Genomic DNA, 24128 nt, shown 5'->3' with positions numbered 1-24128 from the left:
TTTTGCTGACTAACCAGAATACACAAACTGGTTCATTCTGTCCCTGTCTTAGGACCTCTCCTGAGAGGTCTGAGAAAGAAAGCACTGTGGAAATTAAAGCAACCATTAAGCGAAGCAAAGAAGCACTGCTATCAAATTCCATGGGTTATTCTACTGGCCTGAGGAGACAGGTGTGACATAAAACACTAAGGTGATTGATTTGACACAATTTAGGGGAAAAGTCATTCATACAGATCAAGAGTGCCTACTTGCCACACTCTGAGGAAAGCCAGTAGTTCCTTGACAGTGACACATTCATGAGGACAAAATGAATGGAACAGAAAGTACCATATTGGTCACCAAGAACTAATATATCTGTCATACCTCAGCAGGAGCAGCTAAAGCACTGATGTAATGAGTGGCATGGGTGGTCTTTTAGGAACCCTTACTAACTAGTGCCAGCAAGAGCTACCAATATCATGCTTTCCAGCTCTAACACCAGTCACCTAGATCTTATCCACGAGGCCTTACAGATTTGTCAGTTAAGTTGCACCATTCTGAGAGACTGACTTGAAAACTGCTCAAAGGTGAGGACTTTTCAAGGACTGCAGCAACTGTCTTTTCTGAAAGGCGCAGAACTTCTGTAAAGCAAATATTATGTTGGGTAGTATCTGGTCTCCTGTGAAACATACTTTTTTTTTTTTTTTCATGTTTTCTTTACCATTATCTTTTATGCCCATTCTCCATAGCACTGAGATGACTTCTTTGATGACCTGTCATCAAAGACAGCCTGAGACCAGCTTTCATAATGTGAAGATACAGCCTTTATCTCCAATGTTTTTAGCATACATACAACCTACACTTACCATTGGGAAGCTGAGTTTCTGGGTAATTTCTTTATAATCTTCATTCCTCTCTTTCACCTGAGTCTGCCCAGCAGTTAAGTGACTGCATATAAAGCAGAAACTGGTACTATAGAACTGAAAACGAATGCTCACTGCCCCTTTATTTCCAGCTTTTCCTCCCATTCCTGTCTTCACGGTGTCTATTGCTACATCCCTGTATTTAAAAAAAAATAGAAAGAGAAGAGAGTAAAGGGCTGTGGGGACAAACATTCAATTAACTTTGACTGCAACATAAAGGAAAAGCCAATTTACAATGCCATGTCTTCTCCCCTCCACAAAGCCGGCTGCTTTTAGGCACATCTTTTAGTTTCTTGATGATGCTCATGTACTTATGTTTCAAATTAAGTATAGACAGTACAGAAATAAAAATATTTGAAAGTATTTTCCTCCTTTTCTTGTCCCTTCCAAACAGACCAGCAAGACATTCTTTCTGAAATATTGGGAATTTCTACAGAATATACTTTTCAAGTTTACCTCCACCATGATCTTTAAAATAGTGACAATAACTAAAATCTACTATTATATTTCCTTTTACTTTTGAACATACAGGAATCTGTTTTTCAGACAGTTAACATTTTAATTAGCAACCATGTGTTGAAACCCAACTTCGCAGTTGGTGCTGGATTTTTCAGTCAATTAAAGAGCAACAGATCATAACCCGTAATTTGTTAAATCAGATGCAATAAAATCAGTGATTATTAGATACAGCTATTTATACCTAACTCCAAAAATGAGTTCTACACTGCTGATAAATTGCTTAGGTCCTGCATCCTGTTAATTACATAGTATTTCTATGTCATGATTAGCATACACTTAACTACAAGAAGATGACTTGCTTGGCAAAAGCAGACCACCAGCTCGCAGGATAATTTCTCCCAGATAGCCAGTCTACTCTAAGCATAAAGCATGCCTGTCTGATCAGATAAGTAAATGATGAGATCATTGTTGTAACCAAACCCAGCACCATGCATGTCCTTCCCAGTGAGGAAAATTTTACTTTCCAGATTGATGTCAAGCAGATCTGGACTAGAATATTACTGGCTTTAAGCAAGGGACAGGGGGAAAACCACTAAGTCTTACCTGAGTTATTGTCAAGCATTCATGATCTCGATGCAAGATATTACAGGCTCTTTTTTCCCCTGCACTTCATTTTCCCTGCCCCCCATCTTTTCTATCTTTTTTCCCTTTATTTTCCTCTTTCCTGACTGCAGAAAACCTCCAGAAAAGACATCCTCAGGGAGGCAAAAGGTGACCATCAATGTTTTCTATGAAAAGATGGGTTTCAAGCGCTCCAGAAGAAGCATGTGCTCAGTCTTTTCACTCTAAGGAGTTCTCCCTTCCTGCTGCCTGCCTACCCAACTGCTGACCGATATTCATCTGACTTGCATTCATGGCAAAGGTTATGTTGAGATAACCCACTGTACACACAACTGCTTGTATTTCATCAATCCTTTCATTGCTGTGTAAGCTTCAGCTATTCTCTCATCTTATTTATCTGTTCTCTAACGTCTGTCCTAATCTCTTCAATTTCTGTAAGCACAGAAGCCTTTTTTTTTTGCACTTCTGATCATTTCTGTTTTCCTTTTCTAGACATGGAAAAAAACTACACAAGCATACAGGTTAGGTTTGATTACGCTCATGTAACACGTAGCAGCACATTAGCATTAAATGATGAAACTCAGTCACTAAAATCAAACTCCTCCCTTTTTCTCTTGAGTTTCAAAGGGCTACAACCATTTCCTAGCAGTTTGACAGCTGTAACAAAGCCACTGTGCTGTTCTGCTTCTGATCTCCATTTAAACCATGCATTTCCTGCTGGATTACTCAAGTTCCTTGTAAGCCAGGTGAAAAATCAAAAACTGACAGAAACACTTCTGGATTGCTGCGTACCACCAAAAATATGTAATTTCTCAAAATCATGTCGAAGCAAGATTACTGGGAAGGCAGCAATGCAAGACCATCAGGGTTACCTGGATTGTGTTACTCTGCCTAGCCCAGAGCACTTGATCTTGCACAAGCTCTGCACTCACCTTCTCAGTAGGTACGAGACCAGAGGGAAGAAAGAGGCAGCTTTTGATATCTTAATCACAAAATGCAGTGGTTAATAAGTGCCCCTAATGTAGAGTAAAGGGCTCTGTTTACATCACTCTAGACCTTAAGGATAGTTTGGGCTGATTTACTTATTTCCTACCCATTCACACTTAGCCTGCTTAATTCTTGCTCAGGATAAGGCATTTTAATGCAGAAATCCCTGTGGCTTGGTACTCTTATCTTTCCTCTTTAATAAAAACGAGGATCTTCTAGGGGCAAGAGGAGTTTGGTCAGTCTCCAAGGACATCAGTGCTAGTAAGCTGAGGACACACAGCTCTGCACCTTTCTGTCTACAGTTCTGGTTCTTGTGACATCTAGGTGAGACAAACACTTAATGGGCCCTTATAGCTCTCAATCCTATAAAATATCGGAGGCAAAATTAGCTCTCTTTCCTCCACCTCCCCTTCCACCTTTTCAATCATTCTTTTCAGGCCTAGAACCAGCTCTGTTTCCATACGGAAACACTAAGGAGAGGGTTAGAAAGTAAAACTTGCCCTTTGGGCAGAAGCAGGCACTTGCCTTCACTTGGTGCTCCAAACAGTCTTGGACTTCCTAGCTCAGGTCATTCCTTTTCCAGAAAGACAGCACCCAAACAAGCTGCTACACCCTGACTGCCCACCTGGAGCATGCCCGGCTTCTCAGCTGAACTGGAGGAAGATATCGGGGCTGCCTGGCCTTTGCACTACCCAGAAGGATGGACTCCAGACTACTGCTGCCTGGAAACATGTGTCTCTCTCACACCAAGCAGAGACCGGAATCCAGGTTTGCATTAATTCACACCAAGCTGAAAAATCACACCCACTCTCTCTGGCCACACTCCAACAGCAGATGTTACTACAGATACAGGTTGGGGTTTTTGTTTGTTTGTTTGTTTTGTTTTGTTTTTACCTGATGAAGGGGACATGATAGGGTCGTACAAAGATGAAGAGACAAACACCAACAAGTTGTGCTGATGTCAGCTGAATGTAGCGATGAGTCCTGGAAATGGCTTTTTGAAGCTGCTCTCCCCATGTTTTTCTATTCGTTGTACTGGAACAAACATAAAATCATTTAATGGAATCAAGACAAAGCACATACAGTCAATAAAATGAGCAGATTAATCATGCCTTAGGTTTACAGACATCCATTAGGCTGTACACATGCTGGCTGCAGAACTGGAAGTGCTGTAGGATGCATGGCAGAGACAGATAATACCTCCTTGTGAGCCAGCCCAGAGTTAGGAGGGTCAGTGAGCCCAGGCACAGTGCACAAATACAGTTATCCTGCTTCTGGATGTGAGAGGGACTTTGTCTGCTATGCTTAGAAAGATCCATGCTCACGTGACGTTTGATATCCCCATTCACTGGGGGTAACTGGAAGCTGACTGTAGTAATCATAACCATAAAAACAAATCAATGTCAGTCTCATGACTTGTAAGATTTCTCGTGCTCGCAGTGAAGAGGAGATCTTCTCTGGATCTTCTCCGACTAGGAGATGACTGGCCATGCCCAGCTGTTGGCTGTTCTTAGCTGAAGGTTTGTGGCTGGGTGCATATACCTTCGCTTTTGCAGAACTAGCGTTTTCTTGTCTCCAAAGGCAACTGATACATGAAGACACACTGCCAGCCCAGCAGCTAAGCACTGCTGTAACTTGTCATTCCCAAAACAGACAACTAACTGGTCAGCCTGACGAATCAGCATAGGAAACATTATCTTCAGGGTTTCATCCCTATTCCTCCTTCAGATTCAAAAGGACTGGTATACACCATCTACTGTACATGCTGATGAGCCAAGCTCAAGCTTTGCCTTTAACTCCTTCTCTAGTCATAATTTTCACAAATAAAATTAGCCACAGAGACACTTCATTTATTTTAGAATTCCCACATGAATGTCAATTATTTTTGTAGTCACTGAACACATTTTTCCAACATCAGACAGGGGTTTAAGAATGAGCGTTAAATCAACGTTAACCATCAGAATCCTTCTTTGCCAACACAAAAACTTGAGACTTAGAAAACACAATGTATTCTACTGTACAGAACTTCACAGAGAAACAGCACTTTCAACGCCATCCCAGTGCCGTTTGTTAATGGCAAACATATTTCCAGGTATGGTTACAAGCAACAGACTTGGAAGGAAGTATTCTATGCACCTGACCATACAAAGCCCAAGTCTGGAGGCTTTTGCTTGGCTGGTTCCTTTGGGGGAGAGAGTGCTCTTTTGTTTGGGTTTTTTGCTTTGAGGTTTGTGGGGTTTGTGGGTTTTTTGTTATTTTGGTTTTTTTTCAACCTACCTGGCATTCACAATATTCCCTGCACTTAATTCAACCATCTCTTCAAATCCCACTGCAAATATGTCAGGAGGGCAGTTCTCATCATCTGTTGGCAAGGGGGAAAAGTCATACAAGAGTCACTATTTTGTTGTTTCTTCTAACGACTTGTTTTCTAATTTCTGCCAGAGATAGTTCCTGTAGTTCTATCTTGTGTATCCCCTGCCAAGCTATACATATTCATAGCTCCTTTAATCTAATCTCACAAAACAACCCCTGCAGTTCCTCTGAAATTTTTTCCTGCTTTTCTCCCACCAGTTGGTCTCCATCTCTCTTGCAGGAAGCAGTTCAGAACAGAGCATCATATTGTAGCAAAGTTAAGATGAGAAAATATTCAATGTTCTTTCTCCCTCACCCCACTCATCACTAAAGCCACAACATCTCACTACCCACCAAGCTTCACCCACTTGTCATTTTACCCAACATGCTTTTCCTTTTCCATTTTTTTTTTTTGACACTGATTCCTATGTACTTACTGTCCACACACCAGTATGTCCCTTCCCTCTCAATGCCTTTAGTAAATTTATCTACTAGTTTAAGGAAGCCTTCGAAGTTTCTTCTTCTTTCTTTCGAGTCCTTCTTAGATCACTCACACTTAAGGTTAGGTTAGGTCACTCTACAGCACAGTGACTCTCCCTTCCCTGGCCCACGCCTGTGGATATTACCCTGCTAAAACACCAAAGATCAAATGCTCTCATGTAATAGTGTGAAGCATATCTGTCCATTGCCTAAAGGGATTTTATTTTTTTTAAAACTGTCATATGCCCAAGGTAACAGGAATTTAATTCAACATGAAGACCTAAATAGTAGACAACCATAGGAACCTAAATCAGACCTGCCTCAGAAAATAAGAACGGAAAGTAAAATATGCAGCAACTCGCTGTAGCCACAAGGGTGAAACTAGCACATGACAGCTAACCTCCTTTACTGGCTTAACATGACAGGCACTGTCACATGTGTATTTGCCATTAATAATTTTGGACATTTGTCTTTGAACACTTACCCAGGCACTGCACTGACATTATCACAAACACAGACATTTGCATGGTCATACCCTAGCTCTGCCCATTCACATAATTCAGCTCCCTTCCAGAAGCTGCTTAGACCTATCATGTTATGGCTGCCTGTACCATTTAGTCCTGCTCCTCTGGTTCCCTCAAGGGAAGGCCTGGTGAGGCTAGCACACGACAGGCTCTCAACAAATTTTAATACCATGGGCATCATCACGTGCTAGCACATCTAATCTGTTTTTGAAACAGACTAGACCAATAACCCACCTAACCTCCTCAGATTACAGCTGTCTGCACCTAAACACATATCCATGCACTCAAGCACTAAGGGTTCAAACAAGACAACTTGTAGAAGTAGCCAAGGATTTGAAGAATGAATTCCTGATCTTCAAAGTTAGGCACAGGACTATCTCTGTGATGCCTGCAGGAAGCAAAATGTTCCACTGTAACAACGAAAACACAAGTTTTGCCATAGTTTTGCAATCACTGAACTTTTAAATGACAGAACATTCACTTTTCATTTTCCTTAATAAAATCTGTAAATCAATTACAGTACCTGACCTTGTTCTGTAAATAAGAAATTCAGCAGCCAATTTAAGCAAGCCACAAGCACAAGAGCTTTCTATACTGCTAATAAAGGAAATTGCCTTCAACAAAATAAATCTTTTTGTCTGAAGGCTTTGATAGTAACATTTCCAGACAATCTCAGAGTCCAGATAGTACAGATACGTTTAGCTCCAGATAAAGACCAAGGAGACATTCTGAGGGCACCTAAGTATGCAGCTCCTGCTCATAATGAAGAAGAAAGAACACAGATATGGAAGAAGAAAACAAAATATGGGGTGCAGAACAGGCAGATACATCCCACGATGGTGTGAAAGAGACCTCTGAATTCTGACCTGCTGAAGGTTCAAAACAGAGTCACGTGGCATAGACTCGGGAGTAGCTCTGTCAGGAGCCCTTCACACACCATTCCACTGCTGGAGGGAGGCCGCATAAGTCTACATGGAGCTGAATACACCCCTAAAAACTGACAGAAAATGCCCTCCAAGATGCACTGCTGGTCAAACCCTGTGTCCCAACTCACTGTCTCGAGATGCCAGCAAATATTGCTTACATATTTTGACTGTGAAGTCTTACCCTGAAATTCAGAAACTCCAGAGAGCTTGGGAGAATCCAGCAGCCAGTCTGTCAGCTCACTGGTACCGAGGATGTTGCTTCGAAACTGCTTCCCCCCGTTCACGTTCCAGGTCCCCGTGGCAACACGAACACGCTTGAAGCTTGTGAATTCAAACTGACGCTCTGACATGGCCTTCAGAATACTTGGAGTTACTGACAAAAGAGGGGAGAGAAAAAGAGGGTGCGTAAAAGAAGAACGTGCTGTAAAAGGACAGAAAGCGTACAGACAGCAGCGACACAGTCACTGTGAAATAATGACATTACCCTAGTAGCAACAACACAAAAGCTAAGGAATAACTCCAATAGCAATGGCAATAACTACCAGATAACTAGGGTGGATGTCAGCAATTTCTCTTCCAGAAACCAGGCACCCTTTGAAAGCTTGTGAAGGGCTGGTCTCTCACTTTCAGCATATGTTTTCTTGCACTTCTTCAAGTAATAAGCAAACAATTTTTTTCGTTCCCTTAATCTTTTCAGCTTAGCCTACAGCGATCGAGCATGTCAAGTTATGACTTAAATTGAAGCCCTAAGTTTAGAGTGTCGGGGGAAAGGTGAAGAGCAACACAGTCTTCCATCAGTCCAAAACTAGCACTGTCGTGGCTCTCTAGCCTGGTCAAAATTCCTCACAGAAAACTGCTATATTCACTTATTTTTGATGAGTACGGAAAATTAGCAGTGTGCTTTTTTTGCGTGAGCAACTGAGGTAACCTTAATCTTTAGCTACCTGATTTGCGTTGGTAGTCAGGCATAGAAAAACTACATTTTTCTTGTGGTCCGCATCACGGAACAGCCCCAGGACTGAAGTGGCGCTGAACGGTTCACATATATCCTATTAAGATCGGGTCGTTCTCTAGAGCAAACTGACCCCCTTATACTGTTTGTGGGTGCAATTATCCTGTATTTTGCACACAAGTATCTTCTCAAAGAGAGCTAAGTTAGTTTATTCTAGATGGGTGCCGACAACTGTGCATATGTTGTGGACTATCAGAGCTATTACTCTTGTGACATGCTTGATCGCTGTAGGCTAAACTGAAAAGATTAAGGGAACGAAAAAAACTGTTTGCTTATTACTTGAAGAAGAGTAAAGCAGGGAATGAACCAACATAACAACATAAATGTGCCTTTAAAGATCCCAGCAGTTAAAAGCATGTGCAAACTGCAGGCCAAAACTAAGGAGATAAAAACGTCTCAGCTCGAGACTTTCTCAAGAAAAACTCAGGCAGGACCAGATTGGGAATATAGCCCTAAAATCTTTCCTTCTGGTCCAACTCCTCTAAACTGTCAGAGGAGATCATCATCAAACAGCAGACAAACATACTCAGAGGTCCAAAACAAACTATGAGAAATAAGCACAGTGGAATTAAAACACACAGAGTTGTGCTATGGTCACTTGAAATCAGTGTTTTAAACAATAGTTTTGTGCAAAAGTAGCTTTTTTCAAAAGGGTGCAATTGCTTATATCTGACAGCTGAAAACAGACACAAAAGAAAAGAGAAGGATTTACACTGGCTTTACCCAGCAGTGCAGTATGGTCCATGAGCATCTTGCCTTTGTCTGCATATTCCTCACTAAAGAAATCACCCATGAGCAGCAACTTGATGGCTTCCTGCTTTACTGCATCAAAGAAATTTGACTGAATGGTGCGAGACACAGAGCGGGCGCCATCCTTGAGCTTCCCAACCTACATCAGACAGGAATCATCAGTGCAAGTGACACTGAAGAGTAAATAGGACATCTTTCTTTACTTGTGAATAAACAGTTTTGCCATTTTTCTTTACCTTGTGCTTCCCCTCAAGGGCACGACTGCCAGTAAATACTCTGCTCAGATTATGACCATTGAGAGTCCACATCACTTTGTAAGATTCCACAAAGCGCTCAATTATAGACTTAGAATTCAACCCAAGGCTCTCTAATTGAGCAAGCAGGATCTGGATTAGGTGCAGAAGGAGAAAAAACAATTGTTCTTAAATGTGTTTTTGCTTTTTATCCTCAATTTAAGTGTTCCAGCCAGCACCATTCTGTATCATAAAGCTGGCAAGACAGACTTGTATCACTGAGGCTTATGCCTTCTTTCCCGTCTTTCCCATGGGACAGACAATGTATGCAGTACAGGCATCCATGAAAGGTCCTCCAACAAACTCACCTCCAGTGCAATGAAGGACTGGACACTATTAGTACGACGCAGGCAGTCCAAACAATTCATTCGAAAGGTACCTGTCTGCTGACTTTGGTAACCAAACACAAGAGGAGGGAGGAAAAAAAGGTACATTATTTTAAAATAACATCTAATCATGAGCTGATTGAACAAGATCATCAAATGTTCAGCCTGAATATACCCACCCCCATTTTGACAGTGCAAGCACATTGTGCACAATGTATGCCATTAACATGTCTAATTACTTGACTACCTCTGCAACACTGTATTAGCAAATCCATGCACTGGTAATTTTCCGATTCCAAACAATGGAGATGCAGTTAAGCCAAATAATCTATTTAGTACCAAGACCACATTTTGTTTCAAAATTGTATTTCAAGATGGTCATTTATGCTTATGGTTTAATCACAGCAAGAAACCTGGGAAGGCCAGAACAGATGGTGCCTGGCTATGCTGGGACAGAGAGGCAGGGACACTCACCGTGGACTTACATTCTCGCCCTTTGTGAAGATTCCAAATTCTTCCCAGTGTAACTTCAGCTGAGGCCTCAGCAAATTTTCCAGTTTCTCAGTTTTCCCACCTTTTGCAAATTGGTGGTAGTCAAAGTTTATCATGGGAGTGTCTGCCGCATGGGAAGAGGCCCATAGCAGTTTCTGTTTAGATACAGAATGAAGGAAAACAAATCCTGCTCAAGCCACAGTGTAAGGATTGATATAAGCATGCTTTTATCATTACTAAACTTTGACTGTTTATCACTGTTTTAATATTGAGAAGTTCATAAGGAATTTTGAAAGGCCAGACATGAAAAAAAGCAACTGAAGTTGAGTATTTGTTTTCTTTCCATAAGTAAACTGGATTGTTTGTTAGACCTCAATTTTTCTGCAGGGGAACTCAAACTGCAACTGCAAAGTACACCTCAGAATTGCTGCTGTCTGCACCTTGGCTAGTGGCAGTCCTGCAGCAGTGGGCTGCTACCTCTGTGCACGAGGGAGTACAGCAACAGTGATGCTCTGGGCAGGCTCAGGACCAGGACCCTGATGGGAAGGGTGTCCAGAGCTGCTTAAGGTAGAAGAGCATAACAGTGCATGGATATATTTTTTATAACCATTCCTGAAGTGCCAAGACATGGGAAAACGTGGCCCTAAACTTAAGTAGAGGCTGCCTGGGGAGGAATTAAGAAAGGAAGGATGCCCCAGTAAACATACTATAAAATGTTTGTGGTAAACCACAAGAGTGAAGGAAAAGGCACAAATAGCCTCATTATTTCAGCTCCAATTTCCATGACCTCACATGCATTTCTGTAATCACCACAAATTTCATTAAGGTATCTGTAACAGATACAACAATAATACATCCTGCTCTCCATGACAAAGCTAGAGAGAACTGTTAACTCTAACTATGCAAGCCTTTGTCTGTTCCCTTCCCTCCCGCACATTCTCATCCCAAGAGATGGATGCTTTTCTCCACTTAGATTGTGACACAAACTGAATAAAATAATTCTGATATTACATTAAAAGCATACATGCAGCAGTTACATCAGTATAATTGTATCAAGCAAGCCATTAAGCCTTCCCTGCATTGTGTTTGGAGAGAGATGTGCAAAATATATTTCATTACACTGTTACAAAAGCCAAAACATTTGGTATCAGCTTCTCTGTTCTTGACACCTCAACTTGCCTTTACAGCTGCTGGCACTAGTAAAATGTGTTTGATGATATTTACCCACTGCCTTGGTGTAAATCATTGTCAGAGTATTCCTAACTCTACAATACAGCATTGCTTTTACTGTAAAAATAATTACATCTGTTATAGGGGATGCTTACAAGAGGAACAGTGTTACTGGGAACACTATTGATTTTTGGTCGGTAACAGCTGATTCAGGTAACAGCTGAAGGTAAGTTGGTCATTTACAATTTTTCATTTGTTCCTGTTGCATAAACAAATAGTAGCAGTGACATTCTGATCAAGGGAACCCAGCAGCAGTAATTACAAGAATATTTTGAAACAACTCTGATAAGAACTACTAAGATTGCAGCAAGAGTTGGGAGAAGAGGAAGGAATACAAGCAAAGGAAGATGTAGAAAAAAAGAAAGAAATCAATGACAGAAAAGGAGAGAGGTTTTCATTCCTAATAATTCCCCTATGAATTACTTTATTTTTAATTCAAGCCCTTTAAAATCATCAAAGTAAAAATTAACCGTATATTCTTTCCAAGCATCCATTATTAAAACACAAAGGTAAAGAAAAGACCAAGAGGTGGTTGTTTTGAAGGGGTACAAAACTTCAGTTTCCAATGCTGTCAGTTTAAATTTTTTCAGCTCACAGAGTGCTTTCATAATTCATTTATTTTAAAACATCAATAAAGTTTAACGATTAAAACAGATCTTTATTGAAAATAAATGAATGAATGCAAGGTCTTTATTCTAGAAATGCCCTGTTTCTGTCTTAATCTCTGTTTGTATGATACTGGCCAGAACAATGTCTTCAAGAATGCGACTGTTTGATAAAATATCAGTATTAAATTAACAAGAAAAGTCAGATTTGTATCCTCATAAGTTATTTGAGCATTTTGCAAGTGATCATCTCTTACCCCTAAATTTCAATGTTTTTGCAAAATAAATTATAAAAACTATTCTAGAGATAGGGAAATCAAAAGATTATAGAGGCTTATTTGTGTCATGCAGAAATTCAGTATGCTCCTTGTCTTGAGTACATTATTCCAAAGAGGGAAACAAATCAGGAACTATTATTAAACTACAATTTTCATTTTGCTTAGTTTCACACAGTAACCATTTGAACTCAGAACTGTTCTATCATTCTGTATCAATGATAAATACATATCACTTACTACAGGTGTATACTTAGACCATTCTTCATATTATTCTTAGGAAGATATACTCCAAAGTATCTGTGTCGGATTTCTAAAGCAACAGGCACTTAGGAGGCAGACTTCCATCAACGTCCAGCCAGATTCAGGCAGCTATGCACTGCTGCAAATCCCACTCAGTGCCAATCTGTGGCTTCAAGTACACGTTAGTTTTAAAAATCTGGCCACGACAACACTGCACTAGAACTCAGTGCAGCTTTAATTCTACAATGCCTGACATCCTGAAAGCACAACCCAGATGCTTTCAGGTATTAGTTATGCCTAGGGACATTTAGGGGCCAGGAAAACCTCTCTCTTCATACATCAGACTGTCATCTGGTGCTCAGGCAGCCATTTCCCATTACAATCAGAGCAAGACAGCTTGCTTACACTCAGTGAGCCAAGGGTCAGGGCCTGGCCCCCAAGCAGTTCTGGCAATCCCCTGAGTCACCTGACTGCATAGGTGACTACATACTATGACAAAGCTGACTCATTTTTGCAAATGTGAACTACTCTTAGGAGAATTGGAGCATTTTTTTTTTTAAAGTCTGGCTAAAGAGAATGTGCATAAATGTGTGAAGAAATAAGCAAGAAGGCAGTGCTGGAAATTAAGCCATGAGACTATGAAGCACCATTCTCTTAGTATGTAACATCTAGTAAAGAGATAACGTCATTTATTTAGATATACTATTCATCACCTACTGGGCCAGAAGGCAAACAGAAGAACATGGAGGCTCAGGGGAAATCATCAATTTAAAAAAAAAAAAAGAAAAAAGAAAAAAAAAAAAAATCATTGCTTTTACCTTAAAAGCTCTGTTGAGCACCTCTTCCCCTCCTCTGCTTCCCAACAGGTTAACAATCACTTGTTTTCCATACTGCTCTTTCAGAAGCATCATATGCCTACAGAAAAAGTAACCATAATAGGTACTTAACAAAACCATGTTATGTTGCCTGCTACCTTTTTCAAAGTACAGAAATAGAGATCACTGGTTGTTCCATCCAGCAGAAAGTTTCAGCCACAGCAGCTACAGGCATCTTCCTCAGTTTCCTTGCAATCAATTATTAAAGTACAAATGGTGAAAGTATGCAATTAACGGACACAGCATTTTGTACTGAGCTTAAAGAAAGAAACATCTTAGGAAACAGGCCTCAGATCTTTTATGTCACTGTTAGCTTTGATATTGCTCTTTGTATGCTCCTACCTCTTGGCTGCCAGCCTGGGAACTACATAGGAAAGACAGTAAGAGAGAAAAGCATATTACTCTTCAACAGGAATTGCCCAGGATCTTGCAGAGCTGAGCCTACAAAGAGTCAGCAGCAGCAATGGGGCCTAGGACTCCAGTGCCAAGGCCAGAGAGGCACAAACACATGTCATAGGCGACAGGGTTCAAACATCTCTGATCTACTGCAACATCGAGACATTCACTCTCAACTTAATTAAGCAGGAAGGTTAGTAATCATAAGAACTGCTGTGCTGAATCAGACCAAAGGTCCTTTTAGCCAAGTGGCCTAGCCCAGATTCTTCAGGAAGAATACAAAATAGGACAAGTGATTATTTTTTTGGCATATATCCCCAGTCTCTCAAAGCCTGAGATTTAGGGACCCTCAAGTCAAGAACTTTTAGCCAGATGAAGAGGCACCCATTCTCCACTCAAAAAATCTTTTTCAAGTTGGCAGAAAACCATGGAAGGGGAGAAAAGAAAGGAAAAGTTATCAGCCTTCAAGACACATGGCTAAATATATTTTCTGGTGCTATTTGCGTTCCTGATTCTGCAACTAGTTCTCTGTACGCCAACTCTTCCCATACATTTGCACCCCTCTGATCCCAGCATCAAGATCCTACTTCTTTGCCAATGTTGCTTCCTTCCAACAAAACAACTGAAGCTCAGGTCACCTGCTTGAGTACTGTAAGCAGAGCTCTCCGAGGATTTCTCAGGGACAGGGGACAAAAAAGATCTACTGACAAGATTATCATTTGCTTCTCACAGTGCCTTCTCAACAGGCTAAATCCACTCTAACACTCTCAGAAAAGCTGTAGCAGGTTCTTAAGTTTCAGTGCCTTTTTCTATATAAACAGTCACTTACTCCTTGCCCGTTTTCAAAGGACTGTCTCTTGCAGGTCTGTAAGCAGAGAGAGCCCTAACCTAACTTCGTCTAACCTAAAGGCTTTACTGTGCACAACGGAAAGAAGGAATAGTGCAAGCTGATCATCATATTCATGTTTCTTACAAGAAAGCTATTCACCAGTTGCATCAGGGTCAGAGAGAAAAGATTGTCTGAGCTAAACGGTGTTACGAAGTTGTTCCTTGCTTAGGTAATCTCAATGTCTTGTGCAACACAAGAGGATGCTGAATAAGTTATTGTTTTCTTCTTATATAAATTATCTCTTCTGTGGAATGCAAACCTCTAAGATGGAGTTTCAGGGACACTGGCAAGGGCAAGTTATTGTGGCACCAGATGACCACAAGACCATGAGTTTTAAAGGCATTTGAATTCAGAAGGATTTAAGAGTCTTATTAAAGCTTGAAGAATATAGGCTAAGACCCTTCAGAGCAGGGACTGCTACAGTGCATAGCTCCTTTAGACTCTAATGCCTATTTGGGGTCTTCAGTGCTGCAAAACGATTAACAGTCGCTACTGTCGTGTTTGCTAACAGTTGCAGTAAATGAAATCAAGGAATTAAGAGGCCTTACCCCAAATCAACATAAAATCTGATTTGCCAAAACCAAATCAAAACAGAAATTAATCACATGACCTGGCACTTACAAGTTGAAAATTTCCCACGGGCCAAATTCTTCCTGTCATTTTCAGGCAATGCTCCCACCACTGTCCATGGGAGTTTGCCCTTAAAGGACAGCACTTCATAGTGAGACATTCAAAAGAAACAAGCTAACATATGGCTTTTTTAATGGTTTCCAGCTGACAAGCAGAGTATTAATGGTTTAAAAAGGTTTACAAGCCAGTCTTTGGGTAAAGTAGAAAAGCATCAGCATGACAGCATCATACAACACTGATCATAGAATAAGTCACTCTTATTTCTGTATAGCAGTAAAACAACGGGGAGAGAAAACAAATCTAGATTGGAGAGGAAGCAGTGTTTACTTTTTAATTACCTAGGTTACAGTGGTAAAGAACACGTTCTGTGTACCTTAAGCGTAAATTCACATTTGTTGGCTCACGAAGGGGTACACAGACCTTCCTTTGCATACCACTCAGTATTTCTGAGCTTTTATAGAAACAAGCCAGGAGACCAAACTAATTCAATTACCATTGAAATCAGAAAGGAAAATGCACAAAAATAAGTGAATAAATAAAGTAAACCCACTTAATAATCCACAACACCCTGGGGGATTGGCTACGTCATCGCAGGGATGCTTCACATCTCTCAGGATTTACTAGGAAGGCATAAAGTTGTGGAAACTTGGTCACACGCCAGGCTGCTGTGTTATCGCCGAAGTGGAATGAAGCTTACCTGTCAAAGGCAGGAGCATTAGCTTCCAGACCTCTGTTAAGCCTTAGACGATGAGAACCCACCTAAATTAAAATATTGTAAAGAGAAGACAGAAATAACTTCTTAAACTGCTGGAGTCCTAAATCACTAGAGGTCTCCCTTTTTCCTTCAGAAAAAAACATCTCTCTAACAGCACCAGACACCTCTAACAGACTCCACACACCCACACAGATAACATCCTTAGTACAAAAGCCACAGCTTTTATTAGACAACAACATTTACAATTACAAATGAAAACACGATTATCATTAAGCAAAAGGATACCTACACATCCTTTTATGGCCAAACAAATCGCATCCCTTCACCAGCTTCCTCTAGCAAACACCCCACACTGCCTCACACAAGTATGCTGTGTGCCTGGCATTCTTCCTGCCCTTCGCTTGGCAGAAAAGGCTGCAGTTATGTCAGGTCCATGGGTTGCACGTCCTGAGTTCTTGCATCTTTCGTTATTTACAGAAACTAAAAAGCATCAGAACAGTCCTTTGAAAATACAAAGGATGAAATCCTGTGCCATGAATCTAATAGGACTTTTAAAATGGATGATAACAACAGTAGCCTCAAGCTCCTTTTGAATGCTAGCTACTGTTATTACAGTATGCAGAAGGCTTCTTTCCTCTCCAAAAACTACACTGCTAATTATTTATAAGGTCATGTATTGTTTCCTGTACTTCATCACCTTCCTTTGTTTTTCATGAGGTTGGTTTATGCAATTCTTTCTAACATCAGTGCCAGCACACTTACATCGAAGGAATAAGAGTTACGAGTATTCACCAACATAAACAAAAGCTGCATAATCTAATCCAGATTAGGCAAAAAAGCAGACTGTGTCCCTACTAAAAAGACGAAAATTCTGTTTAACTAGAGATGCTACCCACTAGCAAAAAATACTTGGGGAAAAGCTCTATGGCTTCATAATATACAGAACTACAGTGCTGGATACAGCTACACCACAGGCAGGATGTGCACAACCATACGAGCAGACCTGCTTTATAAAAAGAACCAAGTATTGCACTGGATGGTGCTAACAGAGGGAACGCAGATCTTTTACTTATCTTCCTTTTGCACTAAATCCAGTAGTTCTGAATGGTATCTAGGTGCTAGATTTAATGATAAAAAAGTATCAAGTAACTTCTGAAGTATCTAAAAAAACAGTTATATTATGTATACTTTCTGCTAACATATACGCATATATCTGCATACTCATTCCAGTTGCTTATCCCTCTGTTAAGAGAATGCAAAGAGTGCTAGGATAATCCTCATTGAGCTTGTAACTGTATATAACTGTAAACCACAGACCGTATGTAACCCACTAGGCTTGATGCAATAATCTCCTGATGAAACCCTACATCTCTGCCTTGCAGAAGATCATATCAGATCACCATCATCCTTTTGACTGAAATCTAGCAAACACACCATGCAGACATTACACTTTGTTTCAAGGCAATGTGCTCCTATAGAGCTCCTGGTATACCTAGGTACTCCAGTTTTATTGTGGAGGTCAGTATCATCAAGCGAACCAGACAATTCAGAAGGAAAGGTTATTCCAAATCAAACTGGAAATATTATAAAGATAGTGTTGTAAGCTTCAGCTTAGGACATGAGGACACAGTCCCTTACAAATAGTTCCCTGTAGAAGCACATGAACACATGGAAACGTTAAACTTAACTATAGCCATTTGCCTGGTTTAGTTCTGTTCATCTAAACATGCAAAATTTCCTACAAGGTAAATCTAAAATGAAAGAGCTCAGCATTTTCACGGTATGGACTTTGCAGCTCATTTAAAACAACAATTAAATTTTATGTAACTTCTAAATTACAAGTAGCAAGAGAGATAAGTAAGGTAAGCTTTTTGATTATTTGTTTACCTGAAGCCCCGGTTGCTCCCAAAACAGTGGAACAGAACCTCTGATCTGCACGAAGGAAGAGACGTCATCATCCAAGTAAATTGTCTGCAAAAGTAAAATAAAGGGAAGGAGTTCTGCAGTTCGATCTAGTCTATGACCCCTTCATCAGGTGACAGTTTAAGACACTGAACTCAAAGGGTAAAAAAAGTAAACCATGTATCTCACTGTATCCACTTACCGCTCAGCCACTTTTCCATAGTCTCACAGGCAGTGGAACAAAGCACAACGTATTTACTTTCATGTCATCACAACAGATTCAATTCACTACTCACCAGAAATAAAAGAAAATTCAAAATGCCACCATTGACAAGAAGGAAGGAATCTTTCATCCACAATGAAGATGGATTTGATCTGCTTGTGGAGACACTCAGGAAGACAAGCCATATACTCTCCCTCTGTCTCTCTCACAAAACTTAACTGTGCAAAATGTCATTGCTCCTTGGGACCAATGATGGGTAATGTCAGGTGTGGGATAAGCCTATCTCTTGCTTTATTTACTATTTATTATTTCACTGCGTGTTGTGCCTTGTCAGAGTGTCCAAATAAATCTCAGTGAAACCAGCAGCTCTGCCACTCCCATTCTGAGATACGGTGAACAGCATGTGATTACTTCTTTTCCTGGAGGTTTACAGCGAGAGGTTCCAAACTCCCCATTTCCTTCCCTAACCAGACCTCAAACTCTCCCTTAGTATTTGTTCTTATGATCACTGCTAACAAGCTTATTTTGAGTTAAATCTATGCGAAGAACAAAGACTGATTTTCCCCTTTGCCTTCCCCCTCCACCAGCCCCCAAGCAAAGTGTTACATTATATGTTAACTTAGCACAAAACGTACTATCTTCAGATTCAGTACGACCACACAGCAACTGTGCAAAGCCCAGCTCACTCCCCTGGCCTATACTTAGTAGTGGAATCCTGGCTGTTTTCCACAGGGGGGATACATGACACACGACACGCATCTCTCATCTCATGCGTGACAATGAGTCTTCTGCAGCCCTGTGGAGGAACGGTATCCAGGTCATCCAGGTAACTGCTTCTCTAACTGCATCGTATCATTTAGCGCAGCTGCTGCCAGCTGGCTAGTAGCTCCCAAAACAGAAAAGAACATGAAAATGAGTTACTCTCAGCTGTAATGTGGTTTGTGCTTTTGGATTTGCCACTAGATGTGCTGGCTGGGTGGCTCAGGGGAAGTGCCTTCATTTACCTTGACCTCTCATCTTTATAACCACTACCAATGTACAATTTTGAGAGCTACATGTGTGAAAAGAAGTAGTATAGCTACACCAGAGAGGTGGCTATTTAAATATCCTGTCACCAGTTTCATCTAACTAATCTTTACAATATTTTTGCAGAGCACTTACAACTACCCCCATTTCACAAAGACAAAAGATTTAAGTGGCTTCGTCAAGGACAGAATGTCAGTGTTAGAATGATGGCTAGCCCAGATTTAGTGCAAAACTGTATGTTTCGATGCTTTTAGCCTCACACCAATGAATTAAGAACCTTTGTTGCATCACATCCTAGGCACAACCTCCTGCAAGAGAGGGGGTTGCTCAGAGAAACTTTCTTATAAGGTCTGCCTCACAGTTTGAGTAAGGTGGCTCTAAAACATGCTCTCCCAGTAAAGTTTCCTAAACATTGCTGGTACCAGAGCACAGGAGCTAATTACCATGGCAACATACTGGTGCACTTTTCCTTTCACTTCCGTACTCAGAAGAGTTTGTCCTGCAGCTGGACTACAGGAGGAGTGAGCAGGCCCACCTTCTTCCTCTTTATCACATCCTCCCTGAGACAGGTTGTACCAAGATGAGTCAGTGACTTCTAAACACTGAATCATCTTTTCACTCACAGTCATGAACCCAGAGGAGCTAATTCTAAGGTAAAGCAAATTTGTGTAGCTCACTGACAGCCCCAGCATTATGCTGACTCATACTAAACAAGGATCAGGTCCGGAATCTATGCAAAAAAAGAGTCAGGACTGGCTCACTTCAAAATTTGACAACAATCATCACCTTAGCAATGAATGAGAAGAAATGAAACATCTAATGATGACGAATACAGACAAAGCTTTACATGAAGTACAATCTGGGCACTCAAACAGCTTCCTACAGAGTATCAGTTTTCTTTACAATCTTCTGGAACAACCTGTTTCTATAACTAACTGAAAAATCAACAGCTCACGTATCTCTTTGGCCAGATCTTTTAAAAGTCCCAGCTGCAAATTCTCTAGACCCACTGATTAAAAGATAATATTAATAATTCTGATTTTAATACCTTCAGTTTAACATCTTCCTGAGCTACAGTTTAAATGGAAAGTATTTCATCAGTTACAGACCATGAATATATAACCTGCCTTCTTTATGCCAAATACAGAAAAATACTGACCAAACATTTTCTGCCTTTCTGCATTAACAGATGCTCATATTTCCACTTATTAGTGATTCAATATCATAAGAGTTAACAGATGTTTGTTACTACTACCACTCACATTTTCTGTTCACTGGTTTTCACCCATGTCCTCTTCTAACTATTTTCTGCTCTATTAAGCTGTCCATTTGGAGAACTGAACACCAACAAAAAAACCTCAAACTATTTGGGGATCATTCCTATGATCTAAACAGGATGCCCACACCCTGATGTGATGGGCTACACACCAGATGGGCTACATCCTTGTCAGGATGAGGTCTAATACAAAACTCCCCTATGACGACAGGGCATTTTAAAAGAAATTGACATTTTTATGCACATTGCCATGTAGCTTTTAGAAATTCAGATGAGGTTTTTGAACTGGGACCATGGCCTCTCCAACATAGTCATTCACAAGAAAGTTCTCCCATTACCACTTTTTTTTCCTTTCACTTACAGGGCTCATCATTCTGTTCTCTGGAGCAATTCTGTGGTCTTTCACAATCCTTTCACCTCATTCTCGTGACCCAGATAAATACAAAATAATTTTCTTCCAAGCTGCCAGTGAGTTGGAAAAAGACCTAGTATTTTTTAATAACACCCTTTTCTGCCAGTCATTCCTTCCTAAACAGACTGTAACCATTTCATTAAGCATTGCAGCTGTGCAGATCTCCCCTGAATTTCAGCAATACCCACTATCCTTCATTCACCACTCCAAGGAACATGACCCCTGATCTTGACATCGCCTTCTATGTATGCCCCTTGACTTTACAATAATAGTGGCAACAGCCTTCCCACCAGCAGACGTGTTAAGGAAGCTGGCTGAAAGACACAGACTCAGAAGACCTTCCAGTTCAGGAATGGACATAATCTTAACACCCATACACACTGTAAGAAATCCCATTTGTTAAAATCTTAAATAAACACTGACAATACATCCAGGTTAAAATTACACTCGTAAGTAAAAGATTCCAACTTTGTTGCTTAATCAATTCTAGTATTTATGCATGGGTAAGTACAGAATTTCTTTTCTCATATTCTTCCAAGCCTTGATCATTTTTGTTCACAATGTCATGTTTTCTGCAAGCACACATCTGTACACTTTTTTGTCGTTCTAGTTTTGACTTTATTACCCTGTCCTCTAGCAGATCAATTTCTCTTATTCTAAGGCACTACACAAACGATGAACCGTTATTTAAGAAAAGAAACTTAAAGAAAAATATAAACAGCACTTTATTTCCAGAATTTTCCTGTCCTCTGTTTTTCTTAACTCATGGACAAGAAATACATCCAAGATGATCACACCAGTTTTCCTCTAAAAGTTCAACAACAATCAGTTACATTTTGGACAACACTTTTGTGATTAGGGTTGATACATACTACTAAGTCTCTGTCTTTGGGCTTCATAAAACTATTGTGGAGTCTTATCTTTTGTCTTAGGTCCAAAATGACAGCAAGTTGTTGCCCCAGGGAGAATGTTCATTCCTATCAAATCCTCAAAACACTTGAGGACTACTTCATTAATCTCAAAGGGTCTGGCCCACAGAACAATCCAATCCAGTTAGCTGGATGGATTTTCAGACATATTTCATGCAGTTTTCCATCAGACAACATCGTAGGACCTCTTTGCCTTGGTAATACATTGCCTGTACTCTGACCTCTGGTCTTAGAATTTGCCACGTTTTTCTTTCAGCTTCTGTTGTCTTAGACTCTTTTTGTGGTCTCTTCCTCCGACTCCAGGATCAAGGGTGATAGTGCTGACAGTTCAAGAGGACATTTCTCAATCTTTCTCTTCTGTTGCATAGGGACAGACCTTGCCCCTGTGATCCAAGGATCTTTCCTGGTAACAAGCTTCATGCACTGTTACTGCTAGTAAGCTTCTGAGCAAGAAGCAAACATCTACGTTAACCAGCTGGTGTTCTAATCCCAGTCTGCTGCGCCCATTCAGCACTTGGAATAATTTATTCACTAATCTCCATCACTCAGCTTCATTAGAAGGAAATAATTATCCAGTCACAACTTCAAAAGGCAAAATTCATTAAAGACTCAAGGGGCACACGGAGATACAGTCCATGATGAAACAGATATTCACGTGGCTTGTTCTGGGATCCCCAGCTCTGCCACAGAACCCACACAGAGCACGGATAACAGATGGCCTAAACATACCTCTCTGAGTCCCTTCAGCTCAGACCACGGGATCCAAGGATATACTTGCCAAAATAATCCTCTTTGCCCTGCCTGGGGCCATACTAAAACTTGATCCAGAAAATAAATTAACCACATGATTGCATCCATTCCTCTCCTGGAGAGCTATCCAACACGGTCTAGGAGTTATTGTGAAATAGGGATCATTTTTCTTAATCCATGCCTGATATTTTTTTCTTAAACTGGAAGAAAGGGAAGGTTAATCCAAATTCATGGCACTTCCTTTTAATGCTTTGTCAAGCTTTCCATTTTCTTTATTGAAAAGTTCCGTGAAGGGGAAAACAACTGAAATCATTCATTTATCTTTGATAAATTAGAGTTGTTTCCCATAAGCCACATACAAAGATACTGAGAATTTAGCACAACTCTTTAGAGGATAAATGGGGGAGGAGCTGAAATGTAAACTGACAGGCACACAAACTAAATGAAGAAAGCACGCTTGTTTCTCAGTGCTATCAGCAGAAAAGAATTAAAAGAATGCAATAGAGTCTCAACTTTAAGAGATTACTTGGGGAGGAAGAAAGGGTGAGGGGAAGCATTTAAGCTATCACTGGGAAATAGAGACTGATTTTAAAACTACTTGAGGATTAACTGCAACTCTGCAAGTAGAAAGGGCTACCATCCCATTTCAAAATACTGACAGCAAATCTGGAAGTACATGCTAAAGGGATTTCAAAAAAGCCCTCTTTTCTTTTCCCTTCATATTTTGTTTTTCCTTAAGTGTCTCCTACCATTTTTTCTTTCTTCTTTTTTGTTTGTAAAGACGCAAGCCAAATGATCAAATATCTTAAAGATCTACCAGTAGCTTTATTTTTTGAAAAGCAAAAGTGAAGTGAAATATTTAACTTCTCCCCCCTTCTCAAACGCTGTGAGTCACAGCAGTTAAGGGAGCCCACAAAAAATGACTCATTGCAGAGCTAAAATGCCACAAGGCTAACTCAGTGGGAGACAAAAGCATATCATCTATGCATAAAAGAGCTGCCTGGAGATAAGACTAATTGTTTCTCCCTCTTCTAAAAACAGAAAAATGTTAGAAGTCATTCCTACAAAGTGGGGAAAAGTCCTGGCTTTTCAGAATCCTAGGGTGCTATTTATCCATGAAAGCACACAGCCAGCATGCCATTATACTGTACAGGCTGCAGCAAATAGAAACAAAATGTTACTCAGCCAAGATATTAGCTCATAGGCCATTAGTCAGTAGTTTACTATGAAAGTAGGAGAGAGTTTATTCTAGGACTCTTCCTTCCTAATGGTAAGTGGATGTCAGCTTGAACTCTATCTTAGGCATCCCAGTGGTTAGCCCAACTTTGCTTTCTTAGGACATGCAGCTTGGTAAAACTAGTGTTTATCACCATTAGCAACAGCAACCTTCTTTTCTTCTTTAAAAACAAAAACCAAACAAAAACATGCAGTCCTTTAAAACTGCAAACCCTTGTTATAATTTTCAACCCACTCGAGCCTTTCACCCTATCACCATTTCACTCTTGTGCTTTCGCTCACCCAATTGCAAAACACTCAAAAGCCTTCAGTCCTCCCAGTTCATGGCAGCCCCTGGCTGAACCAGAACAAAGCGCAGCAGTTCCTGTGAAGAGCCTGAACCAGACCCAGCT

At 40.5% G+C, this 24128-nt stretch overlaps 1 protein-coding gene across 1 annotated transcript in view; it reads right to left on the bottom strand.

Moving 5' to 3' along the window:
- Nucleotides 1-24128, bottom strand: part of SYNJ2 (synaptojanin 2) — a 68048-nt gene that overhangs the window by 17388 nt on the left and 26532 nt on the right. Inside the window, exons 5-15 of the mRNA XM_068397462.1 lie at nt 17870-17953; nt 15965-16026; nt 13296-13392; nt 10107-10279; nt 9615-9696; nt 9250-9399; nt 8987-9152; nt 7433-7624; nt 5247-5331; nt 3864-4004; nt 846-1038 (exon numbers count right to left, since the gene is read on the bottom strand). Coding sequence (XP_068253563.1) covers nt 846-1038; nt 3864-4004; nt 5247-5331; nt 7433-7624; nt 8987-9152; nt 9250-9399; nt 9615-9696; nt 10107-10279; nt 13296-13392; nt 15965-16026; nt 17870-17953 — 1425 coding nt within the window. The remainder of the gene's footprint in view (nt 1-845; nt 1039-3863; nt 4005-5246; nt 5332-7432; nt 7625-8986; nt 9153-9249; nt 9400-9614; nt 9697-10106; nt 10280-13295; nt 13393-15964; nt 16027-17869; nt 17954-24128) is intronic.

The sequence above is a fragment of the Nyctibius grandis genome, chromosome 1, assembly GCF_013368605.1.
Source record: "Nyctibius grandis isolate bNycGra1 chromosome 1, bNycGra1.pri, whole genome shotgun sequence".
Classification (NCBI taxonomy): domain Eukaryota; kingdom Metazoa; phylum Chordata; class Aves; order Nyctibiiformes; family Nyctibiidae; genus Nyctibius; species Nyctibius grandis.
The sequence above is the reverse complement of the archived record's forward strand: the minus strand, read 5'-3'. Positions and strand labels throughout refer to the sequence as shown.